The sequence below is a fragment of the Sus scrofa genome, chromosome 15 (genome assembly GCF_000003025.6).
Source record: "Sus scrofa isolate TJ Tabasco breed Duroc chromosome 15, Sscrofa11.1, whole genome shotgun sequence".
Lineage (NCBI taxonomy): Eukaryota > Metazoa > Chordata > Mammalia > Artiodactyla > Suidae > Sus > Sus scrofa.
The window spans coordinates 140,306,545-140,333,017 of record NC_010457.5 but is presented as its reverse complement, the minus strand read 5'-3'; the positions used below and the strand labels follow the sequence as shown (position 1 = coordinate 140,333,017).

Here is a 26,473-nt window from a genome sequence, read left to right as displayed (position 1 = left end):
AATCACGCTCCACAGGGACCTCCGGGCCCTCCCCTCTGCCGCTGGCTCCCACTACTGCTGCCAGGCAGTGTCAAGGGCCTCCCAGCTTCCACCTTCTTGGTCACTGGCGAGGTTGGTGGCATTTTCCCCAGCCCACTGGGTATCCTCAAGATTAGAAAAATGTTGCCATCCGCTTTCTTCTCTTACTTTTAGAGTTTCTATGGCTATTCTTTTAATTAATAGACTTTTTAAAAGAGGTTTTAGTTTCACAGAAAAATGCGCAGAAAGTCAGAGCGTTCCCACACATACCCTTTCCACACATGCGCTCCCTGCCCTGGCAGCTCCCACTCGTGGGGGCTGTTGATGGACCAGTGCTGGCCTATTGTTAGTAACTAAACTCCAGAGTTCCCATCAGGGTTCAGCCTTGGTTGAACTTTCCCTGGTTTTGGACCAGTGGATAATGCCGTGTACCCGCCTTTATAATGTCACACAGAGAGGCGTCACTGCCCTCAGGTTCTCTGTGCCCCACTGCCCAGCCATCCCCTCTGCCGACCCCTGACCCCTGACCACAGGGCCTCTCATTGTCCCCGTAGTTCTGCCCCTTCCGGACTGTCATCGAGTTGGAATCACACAGCCCGAGGCCTGTCCCGACGGGCTTCTCTCACCAACATGCCCTTAAGGTTCCTCTGTATCTTTCTGTGGCTGGGTAGCTCATTCTTTCTAGCCCTGAATAAGGTTTATGCAGTGTTGGCATAACTAACTTTAACTTTGAAATCTTGTCTAATTTCCATTATGGCTTCTCTCTCTCTCTCTTTTTTTTTTTTTTTTTTTTTGGCTAAGGCCACACTTGTGGCACATGGAGGTTCCCAGGCTAAGGGCAGAAACGGAGCTGTAGCCGCCAGCCTACACCGCAGGTACAGCAACGCAGAATTGAGACATGTCTGCCACCTACACCACAGCTCAGGGCAACACTGGATCCTTAACCCACTAAGCAAGGCCAGGGATTGAACCCACATCCTCATGGATCCTAGTCGGATTTGTTAACCACTGAGCCCCAAAGGGAACTCCTATAACTTCTTCTCTGAACTATGAGAAATACAGAATTCTGTTTCTTAATTTTCAAACCTATGAAGATTTTAAATTTTCTTTTGTTTTTCTGTCTAGCTCAATCCATTGTGATTTTCAGCCCTTTGAAATCTGTGGAGTCTTGACTTAATGGTCCAACAAGCTGTCGATTTTATATCTGAGTGTATTTGAAAGACTGTGTGCTCTGTGGTTATTTGGGGGCAGTATTCTAACCTGTCAGTTAAGTAGAGTTTGGGGCAAGGTGGCCAAATCTTCCACGTCTTCCTGATTTTATTTTTATGTCCATGCTCTTTCAGTTCCTGTAAGACTGGTACCCAAATCTTTCTGCTATACTCGAGGGTCAGTTGACCCCAATAGATCTGTTCATTTTCATTTCTTTTTTTCTTTTTTCTTTTTTTTTTTTTTTTTCTTTTTTTTTGGCCGTGCCCCCCGCAGTATACAGAAGTTCCCAGGCCAGGGATCAAACAAGTGGCACAGCAGTGACCCAAGCCACTGTAGTGACAATGCCAGATCCTTAACCCACAGAGACACCAGGGAACTCTGTTGTTTCATATTTTTGAAGCATAATACTTGGTACATACAAATTCTAAATTGTGATAATTTTCTGTCGAATCAAGTTTTTATCATTTGAAATGTCTCCTTTTATCACTACTGGTATTTTGGGCTTAAGATCTTTGACTAATATAATCACACACACACACACACACTGTCTTATGGTCTATTTTCCTGGTCTCTTTTTCCTCTGAAGTTTCCGCCTGTCTGTATCTTTGCGTCTTGTACATGAATACTGTCGGGGGAATATAGTTGGGTTTGGGGTGGGGGTTGCTACTTTGTGGGTTTTGCCAGCAAGGTCATTTTTGACTCTTCATTGGAATATTAAGTAATTTGTGTTCGTGTAATTCTGACATGTGTGGGTTTCAGTCGGCGAGCTCAGAAGTTGCTTTCCATCTGTCTCACCAGTACTCTCTGTATGTTCTCTCTCATCCCTTTACTTGTTTGAACTGGCTGTTTTCCGTTTCGTTTGTCACGTGTGCCGGGTGCGCTGGCGGCACTTCTGCCGCTCTTTTAGTGTTCACACTGGGGACCTCGGTGCGAATCCTGGCCTGATGGGACGGGCGCCGCCGCCTTCTCTTGCGCAGCCCGGGGATCTCAGAACCCTCGCCTCCCTCTCAGCGCAGGCGCTCGTCCCGGTACCGCTGAAGTCTGCAGACTGAAGTCCCACAGATGCTGGGCTCCCTTACACAGCATCCACCTGCTCGCCTCTGCCGCTCCCTCCATCTGAGTTTCCACCTACGGTCGTTGTCTTTCCAGGTAAAGAATGTCCTTTCATGGTTCCCTGGACGGGCGGCTGCAGGTGACAAGTCAGTCATTCTTACTCAGTCGCGACCTCAGGCGCCATCCTTGCCCGGCGGGGCTCTGGGGAGGCAACTATTTCCTTTCAGCCCACGTGACACCATTCGCTTGTCTTCCAGGTCCCACTCTTTTTGTGGGAATGTCCACTCCAGTCTAAACGTGGCCTCCTCCGAGGTGATGCATGTCCCTGACTGAGGCTAAGCCCCTGTCTTTGATGTCACCGGTTTGCCTGTGACTGGTCAGGGGTGGGTTTTCCGTCTCTTCACCCTGCTTGGACTTCCCAGCACGCCAGCCTCAGGTTCCTCAGAAAGGGTGCGGGGGCCCAGCCCAGCCCAGCCCAGCCATGCAAACCCTTTCTCGTGAGAGCCTCCCTTCGCTCCAGCCCACAGCCGAACCGGGAGTTCCGTGATCACGCAGCTTAGACGCGGGGTCAGCGCCCCGCACCTCCAGCTCCACATTCCATGTCCGTGTCCTCGCAGGTCAGCGGAAGGCCTCTGCTCAGCTTAACTCAGCCCCCCCCCCGAGGGGCCGCTCCCCTCCTGGGATGCACCCTGTGCCCCACCCAGCGCCACTTCCAACCACTGTGGAGAGAGCTTTGGGGTTTGAAGACAGGGGGCAGCAGGGAGGGGTGGTGCCAGGACCCACCCCCTCCTTTGTGACCTTTGTTCAAGGCAGGGACCTCAGCACCCCCCGGCCCCGGCGTGGTGGGGGGTTCCCTGGCGGGAAGCCGACACAGCTGCTTCTTGCCGGGAGGAGGGGGAGGTGAGCAGGGAGGGTGTCCGCACGGAGACAAGCGCACATGTGTCGCAGGACAGGCCACGTTGCACGCTTCGAACTGGAAAAAGTCAAAAGGCAACGAGTGTGAAGAAAACGGCCTTCTTGCGTGTATCAACAGCGTGCGACGTGCTCCTGCTCTTGAGGACATAGTCTCTGTTATCTATTAGAACAAAAACAACAGAGACTTTTGCTCCATCACTCACAGTCCAGAACCCGTCCTGCAGGAGCCGGAGTCTCGGTTCGCAAAGCCAGACGTTCAAGGGCGCGCACCGCGGCTCTGTTCACAGTGGCGATGGGATCAGATGAGCACGAGAGACCACCCGAAGGTCCCCATAAGGTCCCCTGATGCTCTAGACCACACCACGCAGTGGTTAAGAAAGAACGAGTTAGGCCTCGACAGGTGTTTGCGGCGTTGGCCGAGCTCCGCGGGTTGGGGGTTTGCAGGCGGGAGCCTGGGGGCGAGGGACGCAGGGGGAGCCGCCACCAGACGGCAGAGGATGAGCCTCTGTGCTCAGAGGCTTCGTGGACACCTCCACCCTTTGGAAAGATTGCGAAAGGTGGCCTGCTGTCCCCGGATCCAGCCTAAGGAGGTGACAGAAACCGGGGCCCCCAGGGACGCCCCAGAGGTGCTCACCACGCATGACTCACCACAGGAACACTCCCCAGCCCCGAAGGCCCCCCTCAGGACCGCGTAAAGAAATTACATCACGGAGCGCTCCGGCTGCACATGGAACCGAGGGAGGGTGGTTAGCCGGGGCTCTGCTAAAGCCACACCCCCGGAGAGGAACTGGCTCAACGGGCCGGAAAGAACTGCCAGCGAGAGCGCCGCAGCTGCGGGACAGGCAGGCCTGCGCGGAGTCGTGTTTCCTTTATAGTTTTCCCCAAATTTCTACAATAAACATCTTTGATTTTTAAACCAGAAAGGAAGACTTTAAAAGAAGAGGAAATAAAAGGATGCTTCCACCAGGGCGCAGGGGCTGGTCCTGGGATGCGACCCAGCTGAGGAGGGGCAGCTGGCCGGAGTGCAGACGCCAGGCAGACCTGGGACCACCACGAAGCAGAGGCCCTCCTCGCCCTCCCCATCCCCCGCCGCCGGCGACCCTGGCACTGGGGGACTTGGCTGAGGGGGCAGACCTCGCAAGGAGACTTCAGGGCTGGACCACTGGGGACCCTCTCCAGGCTTTAAAGTGGAAAGAACTGAGGAGGGACCCCCCCCCCCGACAGACGTGCAGAGTCGCTTTATCTCTTGTTCATAAGCCGGAAAACAGTCAGCAGAGCAAGATTCAGGAGGACAACCGTCCAGACCCAAGCCCCTGGTGTCAACCTAAGGATCCCAGCACCCCACCCACCCCCAGCAGCCTTGGGAGGGGGACAGTGTGGGTCACCCAGGGTCAGCTGTTCATCCAAGGCCCATCCCTACCCCCGACTCCTTCTTCAACACCAGCCCTGCTTGTTGGAGAGAATCCAAACTTCACAGAGACTCCCCCACGATGCTCTAGGAGAAACCGAGGAGGCCGGCGCTCCGAGCCCCCGACCAGCCCTGGAGTCAGGAGAACACCCCGCCCCTCCCAGCATCCACCCCTCCCCCGCCCTTCTCCCCGCTCCTCCCCGCTTCTCGTCCACCCTTCTGCCCCCAGCCTCCCCCCGCCCCGGCCAGGCCTGGCCAGAGGCCCATCAGGAGGGCTGGCAGTGCTCCCGAGGCTTGCTCCCGAGGCTGGGCAGCCCGGCACCCGCCCGCACGTTCCCCAGGACCTCACGCAGGGAGAACATGCAGAAGGAGATCTCCTCAAAGGAGACCCTGGCCCCACTCTCATACACACAGGCGAAGGCCAAGACGCCCCCGGGGCTGGGCCCGATGGATGCCAGGTCAGAGTAGCCGCTGGGGCCCTCATAGATCACCCAGGGCTCCGTCCAGCTGTGGGGGTCCAGGGGGGACCTGCTCAGGCGGATGCCCATGTGGAGCCGGGCCCTGCGCCCCACGGGGTGGGAATACAGCAGCCACGTGGGGCTCTGAGACAAGGTCACAGGGGGCCCCAGGAGCTCTGGGGTTCGGGCCCCCCTGTTGCCACTGAGCCCAGGGCCAGGATCCCCCGGTCCAGGCCAACATTCTTCTGGCCCACTCAGCCCCTGCCCGGTCCCATGTCTCCAGCGCTCTCCCCTGGGGGCTCCTGGACCCCAGGACAGAAACGTGGAGGGTCAGGGGCGTTCCTGGGGCCCACGGACCATCCCTCATCCCTGGGCCTGCTGGACAGCGGGGCCGGAAAGCCCACGATGCTGCCCTGGCAGCCCCGGGCAGTCTCGGCCAGGCTGGGCACCAGTTCCCCAGGCAGGAAGGAGGTGCCCTCATCCTCACTGAGCGCCTGCACGCGGCTGCCCAGGGGGCTCCGGGCATTGCAGTAGAGGATGCCACCGGCCTGCCCACCATCTACCACGGCCAGCTGGCACTCGCCCGAGCGCAGGTTGGGCACGAGGCCTCCATGGTGCCAGGTGCGGCCATGGTCATCGCTGTAGAAGGCGAAGGAGTGGGGGCTGGTCCTGCAGATCTTGCCAAAGCACTCCCGTCGGTCCACTCGGTAGGTATAGGCCGGCACCAGAAGGCGACCAGAGCGCAGCTGGACTCCGTGTCCTGGGCCCACAGCAAACGTGGCCCAATCTGCAGGGAGAAGGGGCTGCTGGTCACCCCAGGAGAGGGGCAGCCAAGGCTGCAGCCAGGCAGCACCACCCTGGGGGCTGGGGAAGATGGGGGCCAGTGCCTCGGGTTAGGGGACAGCTCATGAGAAAGCCACCTGCTGACTATGCCACCCCGCACTCCTGGCCACTCTGAGTCCTCCAGGACAAGCCTCTCAGGCCATCAGCCAGAGCTGGGAGCCCAGCAGGCCTCTTGGCCAGGTTCTCAGCGGGGCAGCTGAGAGAGGGCAGCTGAGGGTGGGAGGGTCTGGGCAGCCCCTCCTAGCCATGGGAGATAGCTCTTTATATCACCTGTGAGTCCTGTCCGGGTGCCAGAGCCTGCCCCACCCCTGTTTAGCTCCCACCTGCCAGGGTCTGCATGACCGCAGAGGGCAGGGGTGGTCAGGGCGTTGGGGAAGAGTCTGGAAGGAAATCTTTGTGGTCACGTGGACCTGCCCAGCTGCGCTTCTGTCCTGGGCTCCAGGGTGGGGTGAGAGGGAAGAGGAGAAGTCGTAAGAGAGGTGACCCACCTGGGGCTTGGGGTGATGGGGGGGCCTCGGTGCTCAGAGGCAGGCCCAGGGGATAAAAGAGCAGCACTGAGGGGCTCCGGGGACAGCTCAGCAGAAGGGGTCAGTGACCCTTCGGCTGGGAGCGAGGCGGACCCCGCCCCGCGGTGCAGAATCGCGCCCAGCGCGGCCCCCTCACCTCCCCACCCCTCCTCTCGAACCCCACCCCCACCCGCGCCTTGGGACGGGCCAGTGGGCCCACCACCTACCCTGCTCGGCGCCGCCCACCGCCTCCGCCGTGAGGTCCCGCGCGCTGCCCCAGCTGCGCCCGGCGTCCCGGCTGGTGACACAGCAGAGGCGCGCGGCGTTCCTGCCGGAGGCGATCTGCGCGGCCTCGGGCGTGTGGCCGCGCACGGCGATGAAGAAGAGGAAGACGGTGGCGGTGCGCGCGTCGTGCACCGGGCAGGGGTTCATGGAGCGGTGCTCGTCCAGGGCCGCCGTCCCCAGCACGCGCGCGGCGCCCCACTGCGGGCAGGGAGGCCGAGCCTCAGCCCCGTCCATGCCCGCGGCCCCGCTCCCCACGCCCCCCGCGCTCACCCGCACGGAGCCCCCAGCCAGCGTGCCGGTCCTCTGCACCAGGCGGTGGGCGTGCGCGTCGTCGGGGCTGAGCCGCTGCTCCGCGAAAGCCAGCAGGGTGGGCCCCGGGGGCACGGGCAGCAGGGCGGGCACGCGGTACGTCAGGCCAGTCCTCTCGCGCTGGAAGAGCACGGTCCGCGCAGGGACATGCGGGGCCCCCATGCTCTGCGGGCGGGCCGCGGCGCTGGGGTCAGAGGGTCGGTTCTAGTCCTTCGGGACGGGGGAGGGGGCTCTGCAGGTGCAGGCGCCCCGCCCCCACCCGGCCCACTTTCTGCGCCCACCCCGGCACCACCCTGTCCCAGGGGCCCTCCTCCCTCCATCTCACCCCCTCCAGGGTGGCCCCTCCTCCATGACCACTGCACCCCAAATGTCTGGGCTGTCCCCTCTCAACATCACACCAGGAGAGGGAACTGGTTCGTGTCAGATGCAGGGGGGTCCTTGACCCTGACACCCACATCCTCAGGAGTCTTGATTATCACAGAGCCTGACCAGCAGGAGGCTGGCCAAGGAGAGAATCAAAGCCCAAGGCTTTGGATATGGTGTTCACTGTTTCCAAAGAGGGCCCCAAACCCACAGGAGCCGTGCAAACACAGAGACAAAAACATGCAGGAAAGGACACATAGGACGTGGACCACAGACAACATGGGAGCCATCAAGAAAGGTTCGCTCACGCGGCCACGCGCCAGCACGGGCTTCCTGGAGGAAGCAGCCAACTGCTCTCACCACCTCTCAGACCTGGGCCAGCAGGGCAGGGCATTCTGGGGAGGGGCTGGGAGACGTAGGGGGCTGCTGGTCCAGGAGGGGCACCCCAGCAGGTGTCCTGCAGAGAAGGGGCCGGGCTCCAGGCCCAGCAGGCTATCTGAGCAAGGCTGGGGATGTGGGGAAGTTCCTACCTACCCACAGGGCACCCCAAATAGCTCACACGTGTACCCCAAGAGAGCTTGGTGCTAGCCAGCGGGGCAATGAGAGGGACCCCAAGGAGGCCAGAGAGGTCACCACCCTGCGATCCTGCCCCCGCCCCCTCCAGATCACCACCCTGCCTTCCTAGGGGGCCGGGGGATGGGGCAGCCCTCCGTGACTGAGCCCCCAGAAGCAGGTGCACAGGAGAGAAGCCAGGCTAGGGAGCCTGTGGTGGAGGCTGGGTGGGCTTCCCAGAGCTGAGGGCTAAGAGAGGGAGGAGTGGCAGGGGTGTCAACCTCCCAGACCCCAGGGGAGCCCTGGCAGCGGGGAGCATCGCACTCCAACTGCCGTGAAGAGGGCCCACCCCAGGGCCTCCTGGACTGTCTCCCAAAGCCCCACAAGCCTGGATCCCTAAACCTCAGCTGGCCCCCCAGCCCCCCTCACCCACAGGCCAAGACTCCTGCTGTGGTGGCCGAGTGTGCCCCTGGGGGTGTCTGGGGGCACACGGAGGTCTGCAATCCCGACAGCCCCTGCAGGGTCTCCCTCTGGTCTGCACAAAGGCAAGCACAGCTGGCCCAGGCCCCAGGGAGGGAGGGGCGGTCCTGGAGGTGCAGAGCCTTCGGGTCAGCCTGGACAGAGGATCAAGTCCCTGCAGGGCGAGGCCAGCACAGGCCCAGGGACATCGTCAGGATGCAGAGAGGGGTGGCCAGGATGAACGCACGCACACACCTCCACACCCGAGGTCCCCCGGACGCACCTGCCTCGGTCCTCTCTGCCCAGGACAGCAGGCTCCCAGAAGGCTCTCCAGCGGCACAGCAGCCCTACCCCACTGAGCCAGGAAGACCCCTGCCTAACTGCAGGTCCGCCCACCCCACTGCGTCTCCCTCCAGGGCTTCTGAAAGAGGCCTGCCGAGTCCTGGAAGCCAGCCGGCCCCCAGCCCCACTCTGCATCCAAAGGGCGATTATACCCAAGTAGGAAGCAGGTGCGCGTGCCACGTGTCCCTCCAGCCTGAACGGACACAAGTGGGACATTCTCCGCACTTGGCTTGCTCCACAGGGCCTGGGACCACCGGGAGCTGGTGCCAGCAGCAGCAGGGGGCCAGGCCCAGCCCCCGCCATGGGGCAGAGCGGCCAAGCTGGAGGCTCCAGAGACCAGCTAGTCAGTCTGCTCCCTGCACAGAGCAGGACAGGGCTGCCGGGCACTCAGAGCACCCGTGCCCAGGCCAGGCTCCAGGTCTCTGTGGGGCCTCAGAGGCTCGGGGGGCCCCCTAGTCTAAAAGGAGGAGCAGCCTCCTGAGCTGGTCCCGTCCAATTTGGCCAAGGCGGCAGGGGTTTGGCTTGACCAGGATGGCTGTGTCACAGCCTGAAGTGGAGCCAGCCCATCCATCCTCATCAGTGGGGGCCCCCCTTGGGGTGTTGATCACAAGAGGGGAAGTGGGGCCTGGGGAGGAGATGAGACCTCCAAGATGGTCTGGCCCCTGGCCCTGGGCCCAGGCAAGCTATCGGGGGTCACTGTGCCTCTGCAGGGCCTGTCCCACACCCCTGCAGCCAGCCTGCCTGGACTCTGCCCTGAAACACAAGCCAGCCCAGGTCACCTGCTCCACACTCCAGGTCAGCACAGGTTTGCCCTCTGGGCCTGGTGATGCTGGGGGCAGTGAAACGCAGGGGTACGGAGGGCAAAAGCCCTTTGCACTCAGGTCCGCAGACTTGGCTGTCACCTCGAGAAGGTCTCCAGCCCAACCCGAGTGTTCTGAGCCCTGCCCAGGGCAAGGACCCAATGACAGAGACACTTCGGCGTGGTGGAGCATCACCCACAGGTCGGACCGAGCGTGCTCGCCAGGCAGGGCCCAGTCTGCATCCATCCCAGCTCCTAAATCTATCCCTGGGCCCTTCAGGAAATTGTCCCATGGCGGGGAAGTCCTTGTGGCACTTCTGGCTGGAGGGCCCTCAGCACAATGAGGGGCAGGAGCTGGCCCCCGAGGGCAGGGAGGGGACTCACCGGGCACCGAAGGGTAGCCACAGAGCTGGCTGTGGGGCGGCCGCAGGAGCACTTGCCTCTCGGACCTGAGAGCAGGCAGACAAGGGCCCACTGTGGGGCTGGGAGGCAGAGCTGGCCGCACCCCAGGGCTGCATCAGGACTCAGGACCATCCCACCAGCCATGCACTTTGGTGCAACACAGAGGGGCAGAAGGGCAGTCAGAATGGGGCAATACCAGGACAGGGCCACATGGGGCTCCTCTCTGCTGTTTGACTGGTTCCTCCCTGGGGCTCAGGCTCCAGCAACGCTGTGCAGGGGGAGGGCCACTGCCAGGAGCCACGACTGACCTCCGTGGGGGACATGGGCATCCGCTGCCCCCAGGCCTCCTCCGGAGATGCCGCCCACGAGAAGCCAGAGGGCCATCCTCCAGGGGACAAGGGAGGGACAGTCTGGCCCCCAGGTTGTGGCATGAAGGACCGCAGAGCGCTCACAGGGCATCTGACACATCTTGTTCTCTCTCCCGAGTTTTAATGATGTAGTTAGATGCCAGCATTTTAAACATGAAGGTTTCACATAAAAACCTGTATTACAAAGCTTCTCTTGAAAACTACACAGTCTGCCCTCTCAGCTTCCCGCGCCCCCATGGACTCTGCTGGCTGGGACAGTCACACCCCATCCTGGTCACTTGCGGCCCCGCTCACCAGCCCTGACCCAAGCATCACAAAGGAGAGGCACAGGTCACTCCCAGCTTTCTTGGCCACCTAGAACTTAGCGTTTTAAACACCCCTTCTGGTGGACAACCACAGCTCTGTTACAAACCGCATGTGCTTTATTGCGGTGTGACAAATACCCACAAATTTTCCTCTACAAAGACAGAGCTGGTTTACACTCCTGCCAGCCACAAAGACAAACGCAAATGCTGCTGGATTTCTATGGTAATTCCGTGTCCTCGGCTGCTCGCCACATCCGCGGTCCCAGCCCCACTGGCGGGGTGGTGGACGGTGCCCACACTCTCCACCGAGCAGCAGCGCGTTCTGCTTGCCCACACTGGCTGGGGCGGGGCGGGAGTGGATGTCTTGTTTTTTCCGGGGATTGGTGCAGCTGCCCAAGTTCAGGGCACAGATTTCATCTGCCTTTAAGTGGAGGTAAACGCTCCCATTCTCTGTGGGACTTATCCATGGCCTTACTCTCAGGGACACCCAGCGTTCGCGGGCCGGCTCATCCTGGATCTGCCTTCCCTTCTGCACCCTCCCGTGGAAGTTCCTTCTTTGCATTTTCCTCTCGGCAGAGGATGGGGGAGCCTCTGGAGGGTCCACCAGCTGACCCTGGTTCCGTGTCCATCTATCCTATTCCGCTTTTTTTGGAAGTCATTTATCCCCTTTCCAAATATTCTTTCCCTCTCAAATTCACTGCAAAATGTCCTCTAATCTTACTGAAAATTCATTCTACTGGAAGCTCCTCCATTAAGTTGATGCCCAAGGGAGCTGCTGCCTGTTCCAGTGTGTGGGTGGGGGGGGTCTCCCTTTTTTGAGAGGCTGATTCCCCTAAGAAGTGAGGACACACCCTGACGGAGAAGCACCTTGAGCACGTGCTGGGGTCTTCAGAGATGAGGGCCTACAGGGAACGAAGGGGACCCCGCACCAGGTGGACAGGCGGCTCAGTGTGGAAGAGTGGCTCTGCTTCTTGGGTGCTCCGGGTGCCTAATTTTCTAAGGGCACAGGGACATGGAGCTGGATGTGTGCACCCCGTCCTAAGCAGCCAGAGGTCACGTCCTGCCAGGCAGGGCATCCTCACTCCCTCCCCACAGACCACAAAGAGGGCTGCCTGGAAGCCTCCCTCCTCTGGGATCACATCCAGCATGGTCTCCATGGTAACTGAGGTTGCAGCTGCCCATCCTCTCCAGCAGGCTTCCTCCTTCACTGGATATTCGGGAGGGGGGCTACCCCAAAGCAGAATTGCAGCCCTGACCCTCGACCTGTGTTCCGACTGAAGCATTTGTCTCGTAAGCAATTCTAAGATTTCTCAAGTTTTTCGGTTGGAAGCACGCCTCACACAGCCAAAGATGGGAAGCGGGACGTTCCAGACCCCACTCCCTGTCCCTGCTCCCCAGGCCCACCTTCAAAGTGCTGCCTGTGGGTGCTAAACCGGGACTCGGTGACCAGCGCGTGCTCATCAGGGACCCAGGCCCTCCCGATTCCCTGGGCTCCTGGTCTTTGGGTGGACAGTGTGCTGACATGTAACTAACTTGCCTACCCGGTGAGACTTTTCTATTTGAGGAATGAACGGGTTCACGCCATCAGACCAGCTGGGCCTGTTGTCCTGCATTTGAGGCCCCCACGAAAGAGGGAGGCCTCCAAGAGGACAGACCACAGGGGGTTCCTTCACAGGCGTATTCGCCCTGTGGTCTGGGGGGTCTGGGGGGCCTGGGTCTCCTGGATGCCCCGGGAAGCCCCCTCTGAGCCTGAGGCAGCACCGATGGCCATTACGCCCCCAGGAAGGGTATGTTCTTGGGGGGCTTTTCTGGGAACTGCTGCGTGTACAGGCGGGCCGTGTACTGGAGTTCCGGCGTGACCATCCTCTGACACAGCTGCACCGTCTGGTTGTCCAGGCCGGGCCTCAGGCTGTAGCCCAGAATGTCGGCCTCGCCCGACTGGTAAGGACGCAGCCTGAGGTCGGTGATCTGCGACTTGTTCTTGGGGGCGCCGTCCTGCACGCAGAGGGCCTGGAGCTCGCGCTGCCGCGCCTGCAGCTGCGCCACCTCAGAGCGCAGCCGCCGCGGGCCCAGCTCGGTACGCAGGCGCGCCCAGAAGGTGCGGTTGAAGTGCTGGTAGAGGCGCCAGTCCAGGGCGCACCAGCGCTTGGCGCGCTCCTGACCCTCGGGCGTCAGGCTGGTGACGCTGCCCGGGCTGCGCAAGTTGAGCGGGAAGGAGACGACGTCGTCCAGCCGCCAGCGCAGCAGGTGCCGCAGCAGCACCATGGACTCGTCGAAGTGCTCGGCGATGAGCACCAGCTGGAAGCGCCGCTCCACGTCAGCCAGGCGCGCGCGCACGTAGGCGTCCTCCGCAGGCGCGTTGTTGTCGAAGCCCAGGTCGAACCACATGCCGTTCCTGGCGTAGGCGTTGCGCAAGCCCTGGCTCTCGTTGTAGTAGGTCCCCGGGGAGGCCAGAAAGGCCTCCAGGCTGACCACGTCCCTAAAGGCCGGGACGTAGCCCTTGTAATAGATGAAGGAGGACTCGAGCTGGAAGACAGGGTTTCTGAGGATGGAAAAGTAGAAAGTGTCGTTGGGCATGACTTTCCGCACCTGTTTGGAGACAGAACAAGGAGGGCGGTGACTCTCCGGGCTCCTTCAGGCGGCCCTGGCGGCAGGTGGCGTCTTCTTCCCCACCCGGCAGCGCACCGGAACCTGCCCTCCGCCCCACTGCCTCCGCCACCTGGCCCTCCTACATCCAGCCGGGCCACCTTGCTCCCCTGCCCACCTCTCTCCACCAGCATCCAGAGTGACCTCAAAACACCTGAACCGGCCATGCTCCTCCCCCCAACTCCCTCACCCTTCCCCACCCGCCCCGGCTATGCCTTTAGAAAGGAGGTCGGAGAAGCACCCCCCACCCAGGAGGTGACCTCTAAGCTGAGACCAACTCCGAGAAGAAGCTGTGAAGAGCTTTCCCGCCAAAGGGGACAGACAGCACGTGCCAACGTCCACAGATAGGAAGAGTGGCGGCCTTGGGAACCGGCAGGAGGTGGGAGAGGGGAGAGCAGCAGGGCCCGACTCCAGGAGCAAGCGCAGGCGACTGGCAGCCAGGCAGGGGGCTGCAGGCCCGGCAGGAGCCTCCACCAGCCCCCACGCTAGGCCTCGGCCTGAGCCCCGGCCCCGCACCCCACGGAGGGCCCCCCGCCTCCGCCACGCACCTCCGGCAGGTTGAACCTCAGGTGGTTGCACATGATGTTGAAGCGCTGCTCGGGGCCGCCCTCCTCGACGCCCTCCACATAGCGCGCCAGGAAGAGCCAGGGGTAGCCCAGGTGGACGCGCTGGCCCGCGGGCAGCGCCACCGACAGGTTGTGCGTCTCGGCGAAGCGGAAGAGGATGTTGAGCACCGTGCTGCTGGCCGTCTTGTGCGTCTTGAGGAACATGACGTTGGTGATGGGGGGCCCTTCAGCCTGGCCCTTGAGTAGGCTAGGGGAGAGCACAGTCGGCGTGGGAGCCCCCGCATCCCCCCCGACACCCCACCCCAGCAACCCCCGAAACGGGAGGCCCTTGGACCTTCTCCCATCACCATGCTCCCCAGTCGAGACTCCCTGACCTGGTGACACCCCAAACCCAACCGCATCACTGGGCTCCCCTTGACCTGGAGCCCCCAACCCTGCAGCCCCAGGGGACCGCTGGCCCAGACACCATTGCTCCCTCAGTGGCTCCGCCATCTGCCCTGTCCTGGGTCTCAGAGCACCCAGACTGGCTCTAGCCCTGTGACCTGGGCCACGGGGCTGGCATTTCTTGGTTGACCCTTCATGCTAGAACTGGTCAGAGTGGGCCCTGGTGCCCAGGCCTGTGACCCACGATGGCAGCCCCCAGCCGTGACTCCAGCCTGGAGCAGTAGGTGGCCTTCCTGCCCCAATGCAGAGCCCAGGGCTGGTAAGAGTGACCCAGAATGGTGGGGGACAATGCAGAAGCCTGTACCCACCCTGGGGACAATCGGGGCAGGCAAAGATACCCAGAGGGCTGTGGCATTCCCCCGACTCTTGTGGACAGCAAGTAGGGGGTGGGAGGTAGCCGGGGACCACAGGACCCTCCCAGCAGCCAGGCTAAGGCACTAGGCCAGGTGGCCATCCGTGTGGACCCTGGGCCTCACAGGTCACACCACCAACAAACAGGGAAGCAGAGGTCATGGCCTCCCCAGCCCTCCTCCCATCACCCAGTCACCCTCTGCCGCCAACAGCTCTGCCCAGGCCCAGATCCCACCCTCTAGTTGCCCTCCCAGGGGCCTGGGCAGCTTGAGGGGCTGGGGGACCCCAAGGAAGGGCCCACTCCTCTACTGCAGAGGGGAGCCCAAGGCACCGAGCAGAGGCACGGCCGCAGTCTCGGCCGGGGCCGGGGCCGCCCAGAGGGGGTAGGCTGGGGTCCTGGTGCTGCTCTGGGAGGGGCCGTGCCAGGACCTCAGCCCACACCACGCAAGACTCACGGCATGAGCAGCCTGACGTCCTTGTGCAGGAAGCCAGCCAGCAGGGACACGGTCAGGGCCAGGAGGAGGATGGCCCAGAAGCACCTGTGGGGAACAAGGCCCCTCCACCCTGAGTCTGGGCTCAGGAGGAGCCAGTGCCACCCACCCCGACCCCTCCACACCCCCTCGTCATGGGACAGCTTATATCCAATATCTGCTGTGCACAGGGGGCTCTAGGGTGAGGGGACAAAACCCAGTGGGCCTGAATCATCAGGCCCCACCCCCAGTGGGTCCCTCAACCCCACATCCACTGCTCAGAAGCCAGGAGAAGCCAAGATGGGGACCCGTTCCTGGGAGGTGGCACAGAGAGGGTGGAGCTGGCAGGTAGAGGTGTGACCAGCTCAGGGGACTCCCCCAACACGAGAAGGAATCAAAAGCCTTTTAGAAGCCTCTAGCAAACTTCCATCTTATTGACCAAAATTCGGACCTGTGGTCCCATGCCCACCCACCCAAGCGTGCGCTAAGAGAGCCATGCAATTGCTGCCCCTATGGAGGGAGCGAGGGGTGGGCGGCAGCCTGTGGGAGCAGGGGCTGCAGCCTGGACCGGAGCTGGGCTTGCGGGAGAGGCACACGCATCTCTGAAACAAGTACAAGCGGCTGCTCGTTTCACACGTGGCCAGGCTGGTGGCCCAGGACCCAGTGGTCCAGCCAGCAGCAGGAGGCCCCTCATAGCCCAGAACAACCTGGAAGTCAGGCCTCTGTTTAGTCCTGATGCTCAGGCTGCAGGCACTTCCCAGGTTGGGCTCTGCATACAGAGTTCATGAACCAGGTGGCCCTAGACACAGAGCCACCAAGCAGCACAGTGCTACCCTGGCACAGCCCCCACCCCCACCTGAGGCAGCTGGCGTGCTGGGCTGGCAAACCGCCGTCTGCGGGGCCTCCGTTGTTTTCCTGGCATCTGACTGATGAACGCCCATCACCTTGTGGCCTCGTCCACTGCCGTGGCCCGTGCACAGAGACAGCGCCCTCTGCGTCCAGGTATTTGGGCCCTGATTTTCCAGCGAGCAGACCGCTGGGTGGCTGCTGGGCAGAGAATCATCGGGGGCCCTCCCTGCTGGGAGGGCACTGCCCCCAACACATCTCACTCATGGCCTTTTCTGAGCTCCCCTGCCTCCTCACGCCCTGCGCGTGGCCTGGCCGTCGTCCAGTCAGTGTGTGGCGCTGGCGGTTGGGCATCCTGACTTCTTGGAGATGGGAGGCGCCTGCACAGACCTGCACGTGCTCACCTTGACTCCACCAGTAACAGCATGAACCTTGGACCTGAGCTCTCAAGGAGGCAAATTGCGAGGAGCCCCCAGCCCAGGCCCCTATCGCCAGGACCGGCCGGTGCCAATCACCTGTTCCCAGACACACCTGCCCTTCCCAGATTGGTTCTGAGCATCACAGCCTTGTCCCCAGACACCTTCCCCACCCACCTGCTTCCTGCCGACACATCCGAGCCAGCGCCCCAGCCGCTCCTTAGCAAAGGTGAGGTCAGAGGTGAGCATCAGGCTGCCCACATCTGAAGGATAAGAAGGAAAAGAGGACGCGAGAGGGGTCTTGCCCACAGCCCACACCGGCTGCGTCTCCACACAGGCTCTGCTTGGCAGGGCGCCCAGGCCCTCGGGCTCCAGCAACGTGGAGGGGCAGCTGGTACCAACAGGCCTCTGAGCAGGTGAAGGGGTCTCTGACAGGGGCTAGAGGGGACAAGGGGACTATGCCACATGGGCCACAGACTCTCAGTGCAGGAGGTCAGGTCAGGGGCGAGGGGACCAGATGTCACACCTGTACTCAAAGAGCTTACACAGGGACGAGCTTCCCAATTGGACAGGGGCTTCTATATAGGGCTTTACAGGGTGCATAGGAGTGTGACAGGCAAATGGAGAGAGAGCAGGTTAACCAGGGGAAGCAGGAGGGAGAAGAAGCCTGGAAGGAAAGGGCAAAGCGTGGCACCTCCTGAGCAGGGAGACTCAGGCTCAGGCCTTCCACGAGCCTCCCCTAACCCTCCCGAAACTGAAGCGTGGAAGAGATTCACACTGGCCGCACTGCTGGGCAGGAAATGGCTATTCGTGCGCTGCCCTGTCAGACCCTGCTGGCCCCCAGCCCTCGGCTACCGCCGCAGCTCCTCTGCTCTCTGACTTCTGCATAAAGCAGTGCCAAGGTTGAACGCAACCCCCCAAAAAGAACGTTCAATAACCAGTCAATTCTAAAATCCCAGCAGACACAAACACTACAGTAATAGCAAGAAGCTTCCAAACCCCGTTGAGGAAAACGCCTGCTGGGTGCTGGATGGTGCGGGAAGTCCCAACCTCTGAGCTGCTCCGCGCCCAGAGGCGACCTGGGCGCGGAGGGGTGGCTGGTGACAAAGCAGAGCTTTCCAGCGTGGGCACAGGTGGGTCACCCACCTGCTGCTGGGTTTCCACCTGACCCCATTGGTCAGGACACATTGGTCAAGGGTGTGGCGCCCGGGCTGTCCTCACCGTCGCCGCTGCTCTGATGGCGCTGCCTCTTGGGACCGCAGGGCCTTTGCCTGGCCTGGATGTGCGGGGGTTTATCCCACGTCACCACATGCTTCCTGATCTCGACAACCCCCAGGCTCACCCCAGGGAGTCCCCCTGAGCACAGGGAGGCCACACGCCTGTGGCCCAGGCCGAGTTAACCAGCGGCCACGCCGACCCACTCGCAGTGTCCCCTGCAGCCAGCTGGGTCGGGGAAGAAGCAGAGGAAGACAGGGTGGGAGGAGGGGTCACTAGCGGGCCAGGCCTGCGGGCAAACGCCCTGCCAGCAGAGTGCGGCAGCGGGAGTCGGGCCAGGACCCAGCGGCCTGTCCTGAGTCGCTGTCATTGTAAAGGAAATGCATGTTCACTTTCCGTGTGCTAGTGCACAGCACTAGAGCAGAAAAAATGCTTTTCTTTTTAGGCCACACCCTCGGCATATGGAAGCTCCCAGACTAGGGATCAAATCCATGCCACATCTGCAACCTACACCACAGCTCATGGCAACGACAGATCCTTAGCCCGCTAAGCAAGGCCAGGGATTGAACCTGTGCCTCCACAGAGACAAACCAGATCTTTAACCCACTGGACCACAACGGGAGCGCTGAAAAATTTTTTTTTCTTCTCATGGTCGCACACACAGCATATGAAAGATCCCGGGCCAAGGATCAAATCGGTGCTTAATCTGAGGCCCACGCCACAGCCACGGCCACAACGATCCAAACCACATCTGTGACCGACAACAGCTATGGCAACACCGGATCCTTAATCCACTGATGGAGGCCAGGGATCGAACCCGCAATCCTCGCAGACACTATGTCAGGCTCTTAACCCCACTGAGCTACAACAGGAACTCCTCCCCCCAGTTTTTTAAGGTACATTGTATCTGGCCACTTCCAGCCACTTCGCAGGCCTGCTCTGGTGGAATTCTGGCAGCCCGGGGCCCCAGTCTTGGCGACACCCCTGTTGTCTGGGCTGACAGGGTGCTCCCAGCTGTCCCATACACCTGTGAACCCAGCCAGGGAGGAGCCACATCTCCCAGAGGGTCTTATTGGTAAGAAATGGTCTCAAGGGATCGTCCCCTGGGGCCTGGGTCTCACCACTCCGAGAAGCTTGTGGCTTCGGAGCCTCCCGGGTGGCAAACCTGGGAACCGCCACATTCGCCCCCCCAACAGGTTCACACCCCAGTCCAGCACCAATGCCGACTGATATGGGACTGCAGCTTGCAAGCAGCCCCTCCCACTGGGCCCTGCCTTCTCTCTCCCACAGGGTGCAACCTCGGGGGACATAGGGTGCTGGGTTTCCCGCCTGCGTCCACACCACACACGCACATCTGCAGGCTGGAAGCATTTGTGGTGCCAGCCACTGCCTCGCCCACGGCTTCCAGCTCCCACTCCAGCTGCAGGCAGGTGCAAGCTTTCCCCAGCCCGCCTTCACGCCCTCCTCCCCGGACCCAGGACAGAGCCTGGGACCCACCTCAGAGGGTCTCCCTGAGGCCAAAAGGTGCACAGGCCAAGCCTTAAGAAGCCTAAGAACTATGCTGCACTGCAGTCCGGCCTACACGCTCACACCCGCTAGGGCCTGGCTGCCAAGGGCGCCGGCACAGGACTGGGTCCCAGCTGGAGGCGGGTCCCGGGGCCTGGGCACCTGCACCAAGGCAGAAGGAACAAAGCCCAGGGGTGAACTTCCAGAAGGCCACCCGGCTCGCGGGGTCACAGGATCCCTGGCTCGCGTGGAGCCACTTCTGCTGACTCACGAGGCCCTCCCAGGGAGGGCGGTGGGTTGTCCCCTGGAGCTGGAGCAATGAGCACAGCAGTTTTACAGCCCCATAGAGTTAGGGTTTAACCCCACTCCATGAGGCCCATGGGACATGCCCCAGGCTCGTTTCTCCCCGAGGCCTCACCCCGGCCCCACTTTATCTGCCACATAAAACGCCCTTCCGCAAACACTGTGCTTTTACTGGCCACTGCAGAGGAGTTTAATGAAATTCCAACACACACTGACCATCTGTTTAAAATTTCAGCTTTAACTTTCACAGTAACACTTTGGCCTTAAGGCAACAAACTCTCCCTGCTGCTCGGGAACAATGATGCTTTCAGAGGAAGCCCTCTGTCTTTTGCAAAATCCCCTCTAGTCCCAAGGACCATGGGGTCAGCAGAGTGGTGGGTGGGTGCGGGTGCCAGACGACTAGGTGCTCAGCCCTACCCTCGGGGCCACACAGAGCCACTTCGGAGGCCGTGCAGCTCGCGTTCTAGGCAGCAGGGAGTTGGGGCCCGGCCTCCTGCGTCGCCTCACACCGTAACTCACAGAAGCTCTTCCGAAGGCAAGCCCAGTGGTGGCACGACTTTGGGGAGATGGTTTGGTATGTGAGTTACATGCCAATAAAACTCTTTTTAAAAAGGAAAACGAACTAGAAAATATTTTTAAGGAGTTCGGTGCTAGAAAACTTTTGAAAACCAAGAAATGTGGGGAAACACGTAAATATAGCTGAAAACGACAAGCCCTGTAGCACTGCTTCCCACGCACCCCGAGGAGCTGCCACCCTCTCAGGGTTCTCTGTGAGGCTCCCCTCCAGGCCGGCCTGGTCGCAGCAGCAGATAAGCTCCAAAGAGCCTCCAACTTTGGAACCCAAGGGGCTCCCAGTGGGGGCCCCCTGCCCTGCACAGGAACAGGGCTGGTTGCCAAGGTCACCGGTCACCTCTGGGTCAGGCCCCGCTGATAAGGTCCTGCACTGTGGCCCACAAGTGGCACCAGCAAACCCCGAAGCAGACGGCCTAGGCGCCAATGGACAAGGCGCTGCTCCCGGCCACGGGCCATTGAGGAGCTCGAGGCCCCAGCCCCCAGGAGGGGCGGTGCCCAGGCCGCTCAGAGAGAATTCCTAGGCCTCTGAGTAAGAACCACTAAAGGATCTAAAATTATGGGTAATAAACAGTCATAGAGACATCCCGCCCCCAGCTCAGGAAATTCTAGTGGGGTGTTGACCATGAGGGACACACACGGAGGTTTTATGGAACTGGGTTTTTATGTCCAGGATTATACACACACACCCCTGTGGTCCCATCCAGCCAACCCTTGGGTGTGAGCAAACTTCCACCTGGTGGGGCTGCAGAAGACCCGGAGCGAGTCTCTGACCGGCTTCAGCAATCGGTCAGCTTCAGCCAGAATCTAGACACACAGGCCTGAGCCTGATGGCCCCCCTCCCCCTCCCCCCTTCCTCTCTCTCTCTGGTCTCACAGCCACAGGGAAGCAGAAGAATGGACTGAAGGGAGTCCCCACGTGGCTCATTGGAAATGAATCCAACTAGCATCCGCGAGGACAAGGGCGCGATCCCTGGCCTCCCTCAGTGGGTTAAGGGCCCAGCGTTGCCGTGAGCCGTGGTGTAGGTCACAGACGCGGCTCAGATCTGGCGTGGCTGTGGCGGCTGTGGCTGTAGCGCTGTGGCTGTAGCGTAGGCCAGTAGCTGCAGCTCCAATTTGACCCCTAGCCTTTGAACTTCCATATGCCACACTTGTGGCCCTAAAAAAAAAAGCATGGACTGTAAAGGGCTCCCCCCCGCAACACACACACACACACACACACACACACACACACACACACACACACACACACACACACCAGTGAAGCTCACAAAGCTCTCCATCTCCTCGGGGCCTCCGGACCCACACAGAGAACAAACTCCCTCAGCTGACCCAGGGTCCCCGCCCAGGGCTCATGAGCAGGATCCTCAGTCACCGGATAAAGCAGCCCCACAGTGGCCACTTCCCCTCGTTCATCCTTCGTCCCTTCAGCGGGTCCTTGTGGAACCCCAAGTGCACTGCAGGACATGGCGACAGGCTGAGGACCTGGGTGCAGCGGGAGCATTTAATTAGCAGGGAGGAGGATGGGACTGACAGTCACTCAGGGCTCCCTCCCTAAACACAGCACCCTCAGGAACCGGGCCCCTCCCCGGCTCAGCGTCTGAGAAGAGCAGGGAGGTGCCGGCCCTGGGCCTCCTTGGGGCTGGGAGCTGCGTGATCAGGGTTGTCGCGAGACGTGTTTCTGCATTGTGTTCTCAGCCTCTTTGCTGAAAACTCCATCTTGTCCTGCTTCACTTTACCCCATCTTCCTGCTTGAAAAACAGTCGCAGTGACGGTGACTGACTTAAGCTTAAGAACGAAGACCTAAAGGCATAAGTTATTCACAGGGTCAGCTGAATGAGGACTTAGTGCGTTGGTCTAGGCACGCCAGACCTGTGCAGATTGGCACGCCGTTTGCACAGCATGATACGTCCTCTTAAGAATAAAGGAGGACTGGAGTTCCCATTGTGGCGCGGTGGTTAACGAATCCGACTAGGAACCATGAGGTTGCGGTTCGATCCCGCCTTGCTCAGTGGATTAAGGATCCGGCGTTGCCGTGAGCTGTTTATGGGTTGCAGGGCAGCTCGGATCCCATGTTGCTGTGGCTCTAGTGTAGCCGGCAGCTACAGCTCCAATTAGACCCCTAGCCTGGGAACCTCCATGTGCCGGGGAAGCGGCTCAAGAAAAGGCAAAAAAAAAGAATAAAGGAGGAGCCCCATAGCCCCAAGGGGTTTATGAGGGGTCGTTAGCTGGATATGCATTAGCAAAGAAGAACCGAGGTCGGGCACTCGGGTTGCTACAGATAGTCAGTCTGCAGAAGCACAACGGTGATTCTCTAGATGCTCTGCATAGACAGCTGATGCCAAGCTTCCTCAAATGCTAATGATTGTTAAATGCCTAAAGGTCAGAGTAAAAGCTTAATCAGCAACCGGCTATGTGGCTTTTAAAATAACTTAAAAAATCCTATATCCTGCACCTACAACCCCCTTCTCACGTGACATAATCCTAAAAAACACAATAGAAGCAGTGTGGTTTCTTAAGGCGGCGCTCTTGGTCCCTGAGACCTTGAGTCCCCTGGCTCCCACCTTTACTTAAATGTCTCTGTATCTTGTTTTATGTTAACTTTTTTCCGTAAGTTTCACAGCACCCGTTCTTCAGCCCTATCCTGCTGAGCTGGTCTCAGCACAGGGTGGGTGGAGGCTGTGGGCTGCTGAGTCCGAAGCACAGAGCCCTCATGTGAAGGCCAAACCAGACAGGGGTTGGGCTGGATGTCCAGAGCCAACAAGCCCCAAACGCTGAGAGGAAAGAGAACAGATCACGGCCCTGCACCTGGGGCTCTTCTATAAAAGGAGAGAAAGTCACCCCATCACTGCCTGCCCGTCTCCACTCCCCACCAGCCACCCTGCCGTCAAACCAGGAATGACAAGGCCTGGCTTTGACCAAAAAAAGCGAGATTCCTCAGACTGGCCTTCAGACACCTGCGGCTCATGCTTCTGCTTCCCTGAAGCACCATCCTGACACAGCCACATAGAAGCTGCTCTGCAGCTTCCCGGGGGAAACTGAGGTGCCCCGCCAGAGCCAGGGGGCAAGAGGCTGTCTAGGGCCTTCCAGCCCACTGCTGTCCACGCCCCCACCACCCTACCCGGACCCCGGAATCCTCCCAGACCCTGCTGCATCAGGCTCAACGGCTAAATGGGTGTTTTCTCAACTCTGGGCTGCACAGATTTGCTACATGATCAGTTCAGCGGTCACACTCAGTCCTGGGTTACAGCCAACACTCTGCTTTTTCTCCCCCTTCTTTGTAGGGCCACGCCTGTGGCATATGGAAGTTCCCGGGCCGGGGTCAATTTGGAGCTGTAGCTGCTGGCACACACCACAGCCACAGCCATACCAGATCCGAGCCACATCCGTGACCTACACCACAGTTTGTGACCATGCCGGATCCTTAACCCACTAAGCAAGGCCAGGGATCGAACCGGCATCCTCACAGACACCATGTTGAGTTCTTAACCCGCTCAGCCACAAGGGGAACTCCCAACAACACTCTTCATGTAGATCAGAACGGAAAGAAGAGGGTAGACGAGAACGGGATGGAGGGGGTACAGGAGAGAGAGAAGAACACGGAGCAGACTGGACGCCAGCAGAAGAGGACCGACCACCGAGAAGCTGGGCGCCCGGGCGCGGCAGCTGTGGGAGACCGGTTTTAGACAGACACGCCCGGAGATTCAGTGGGGGCCCCAACAGTGATGCTCGCCACCCGGTCACCACGGAAACGTGGCCACGCTTCCACATCCATCAGGTGCCGTTCTGCCTCTGTGCGCCTCGTGCCCAGCCAAGGAGGTCCCTCATCCACGGAGAAGTTGGCAGCCACGGCCCAGGCATCCGAGACCGGGTGAGAAAGGCACCGGCCATGCGTTCTGACACACAGCGACGGAGGGTCTGTCTCCAGGATGCTCCCTGCCTACCCTCTGCCCATTGCAGCCACTGTCCTGGCTCAGCCAGCCCTGCACGCCGTGCCCTGCCTGAGGGGGAAACAGTGGCCTCCGGCCTGTCCTCCCTCCTCTGGTCCCCACCCGGCTCGCTCTGGCCGGTGCGGAGACGAACTCTAAATTTTTTAAAATAAATTTAATTCTCCCTGTACAAAAAAGAAAAAGGACTCCCCCCCCACCCTTTTCTTAAAGCATTGACTAAAGACCTGTAATTGTGATTCTTCCTCTAACCCATGAGATGTTTGTCACTCTTCCTAAACTGCTCAGCAGCCTCTGGGCAGCCTGACACCCAGCATGCATGCTCTGCTGTGAGGTGGGGTCTGCGGCCTTGACCTTTTCCCCCAAGGCCCTGGCCCAGCAACCTGAAGGACTGAAGCACCCCGTGGCCCCCGTGGCCCAGACCCCCCTTTACCTCTGCAAGCCGCCCAGAGCAGACAGCATGTTTCCAGGGTCTGCGGCCTCAGCGAGCGGGCAGGCGGCAGTTCAGGCTGGCCCTGCTGCCCCGGCAGGTGGCCCAGGGCACAGGAACCAGGCTGGGTGTGGTGCGGGCAGAGTAGGAACCTGACGCCCAGAGAAGCTCACCTGCCAGCCCAGGTGTGAGGCCACGCCCTCCACCCTCACCCCAACCCCGGGGCTCAACCTTGGTTCTGAGAAAGAACCAGACCTTCCCTGTGGCCCGGCTGGCGCCACCTGGGGAGACTGGCTCCCTCCAGACTGGAAGCGGGCGCCTTGCAGGGCCTGCCGCGTGGGGTGGCCACCTGCCCACTCCGCCCCCGCCCGGCGCAGTCGGCCCAGGTGGGCTTACAGGGGGCTGTGGGGCACATTTGTCCAGAACTGAGGACATGCTGTGACACGCAAGGGGGTCGGCCGGCAGCTCCGAGGATGAGGAAGGAAAGCAGACCCTTTGAAAAGCGTTCCTCTCCCTCCCCTCAGGCTGGCTTTCTACCATGAGAAAATTCAGCTAGTTTTACATCTTGGGCTGGTCCAAGAACTTCCGGAAGAGGACACCTCAGAAGAAAACAAAAATTTTCATAGACTTTACTCCATGAAAGTACATTTCTTTCTTTGGGAAAGGAGTAAACATAATTCAAAGACCAACAAAAGACGGGGGGAAATGTTTGCAGCATTTTTACCAAGTGTTGATTCATAGGAAGACAAAGATCCCACAGCCCAGGAGGCGGCCACCGTGGAGGCCCCTCCCCACCTGGGCAGCCCTGGCGTCTTTGCCAGCCGGGGCAGGATGTCGCCCCACTGCTACGCCTGGGCTTCGCCGCAGCAGGGCGCTTTGGGGTCCCCTCTGCACCAGCGAGCCTCGACTCCCAGCTCGGGCCGGGCCACCCGTGACTGGCCTCGGGGTGCTCAGGGGTGGGCTCGGCTCGGCCCGGCCCGGCCACGGCCTCTGGGGAGCCTGGCGGACAGGCCTCTGGGCTGGTACGTTCCTTCCACAGGCACCTCTCGACCACAGGAGTCGGGGGGCACTGGGGTTGCCACTCACAGTGCAGGGAGCCCCGACCCGGGCCTGAAAGTGTGGGCGAGAAGGCGGAGGCCCGGCCTGCGGTCCCGGTGGAGGTTCCGGGAGGGTCTTCGCTCTGGGGGCTGGAGCCCAGCACCTTGTATTTCACGTCCGTGTGGGGGGCGGGGGTGAAAGGAGAGGAAGACCCCCGGCCAGGCCAAGACAGAAGCCCTGCGAGCACAGCACACGCACACCAGGGGCTCCCCGCCTCTCAACCCCACTGACACCTCCACTGACACCCCCACCTCTCCTGACACCCCCACTGACCCCACTGACCTCCATCGACTCCCAATGACCCCCCAATAACCCCACTGACCCCCAATAACCCCACTGACTCCCACTGACCCCGCTGACCCCCACCGACCCCCAATCGATTCCCCCAATGACCCCAACACTGATCCAACTGACACCCCGTCAACCCCCAATGACACTGGGACAAACCAGAGAACGCCTCCAGCGTCAGCAGCCACCTGGATACGCAGGGGACAAGGGCACCTCCCGCCTGCTGCATGGCCGCCCCTCGCACTTCACTGGCCAACAAAGCCACACGGTGGAGCCCAGGGTCAAGGGCACTGGCCACCTCGAAGCCACACCCCACACAGCGGCAGCTCCCCTTGAGGGGCCTGCATGGGATGACGTCAAGTTGGGCACTTGGGGTGATGTCTGCCAGAGCAGCCACCCCCGGAAGCAGCTGGGTCTGAGGTGCTGCCCCAGCCCGGACCCCACCCGGTGAGAGACGTGGTCACTGGTGGAGACAGGGTGTCACAGTGACCGGCCCGTGGCTGCGGGCAGCCTGAGTGTACTCCCCTCTGTCCTGGGGTCCCCTGGTCCTGTCCCCCCACCCCCGCACAGGCAGCTCCATCCAGACAGCTGGTCCTCCCCCTGCAGGGTGGGGGCCTCCTCAGCCCCCCTCCCCCCACCGGCGGGCTCCTCTGGCTTCTAAGAGCCATCCCTCCAGATGTCAGCAAGGCCTCGCCTGGCCCCTGGCTCCTCCTAAGCACAAGGCCGGACCCTCCAGCACGGGGGTGGGAGGGCACCGAGAGCCACACGTGGGGACGTCTAGGGC

The 26,473-nt window shown here is 60.8% G+C and overlaps 2 protein-coding genes across 3 annotated transcripts; both read right to left on the bottom strand.

Annotated features, from left to right (window-relative positions):
* NEU4 (neuraminidase 4) lies at positions 792-8,931 on the bottom strand. Its single transcript, XM_021074822.1, is given in 4 exon segments — positions 792-5,336; positions 5,339-5,848; positions 6,638-6,893; positions 6,966-8,931. Coding segments are annotated over 4 exon segments (1,434 nt in total). The 5' UTR covers positions 7,167-8,931; the 3' UTR covers positions 792-4,869.
* On the bottom strand, positions 10,394-24,406 carry GAL3ST2 (galactose-3-O-sulfotransferase 2). Of its 2 annotated transcripts, NM_213778.1 has the most exon segments (4): positions 12,365-13,183; positions 13,789-14,053; positions 15,057-15,140; positions 24,307-24,335. In NM_213778.1, coding segments are annotated over 4 exon segments (1,197 nt in total).

What these genes read in the sequence shown, in the direction of transcription:
- GAL3ST2 (XM_021074665.1), bottom strand. Translation starts at nt 24,335, where the DNA reads ATGCTGTCTGCTCTGGGCGGCTTGCAGAG. An exon ending in GCTCTGGGCGGCTTGCAGAG is followed by an intron (nt 14,054 to 24,306) that starts GTAAAGGGGGGT and finishes GCTCTCCCCTAG; the next exon opens with CCTACTCAAGGGCCAGGCTG. An exon ending in TGAGGTTCAACCTGCCGGAG is followed by an intron (nt 13,184 to 13,788) that starts GTGCGTGGCGGA and finishes GTCTCCAAACAG; the next exon opens with GTGCGGAAAGTCATGCCCAA.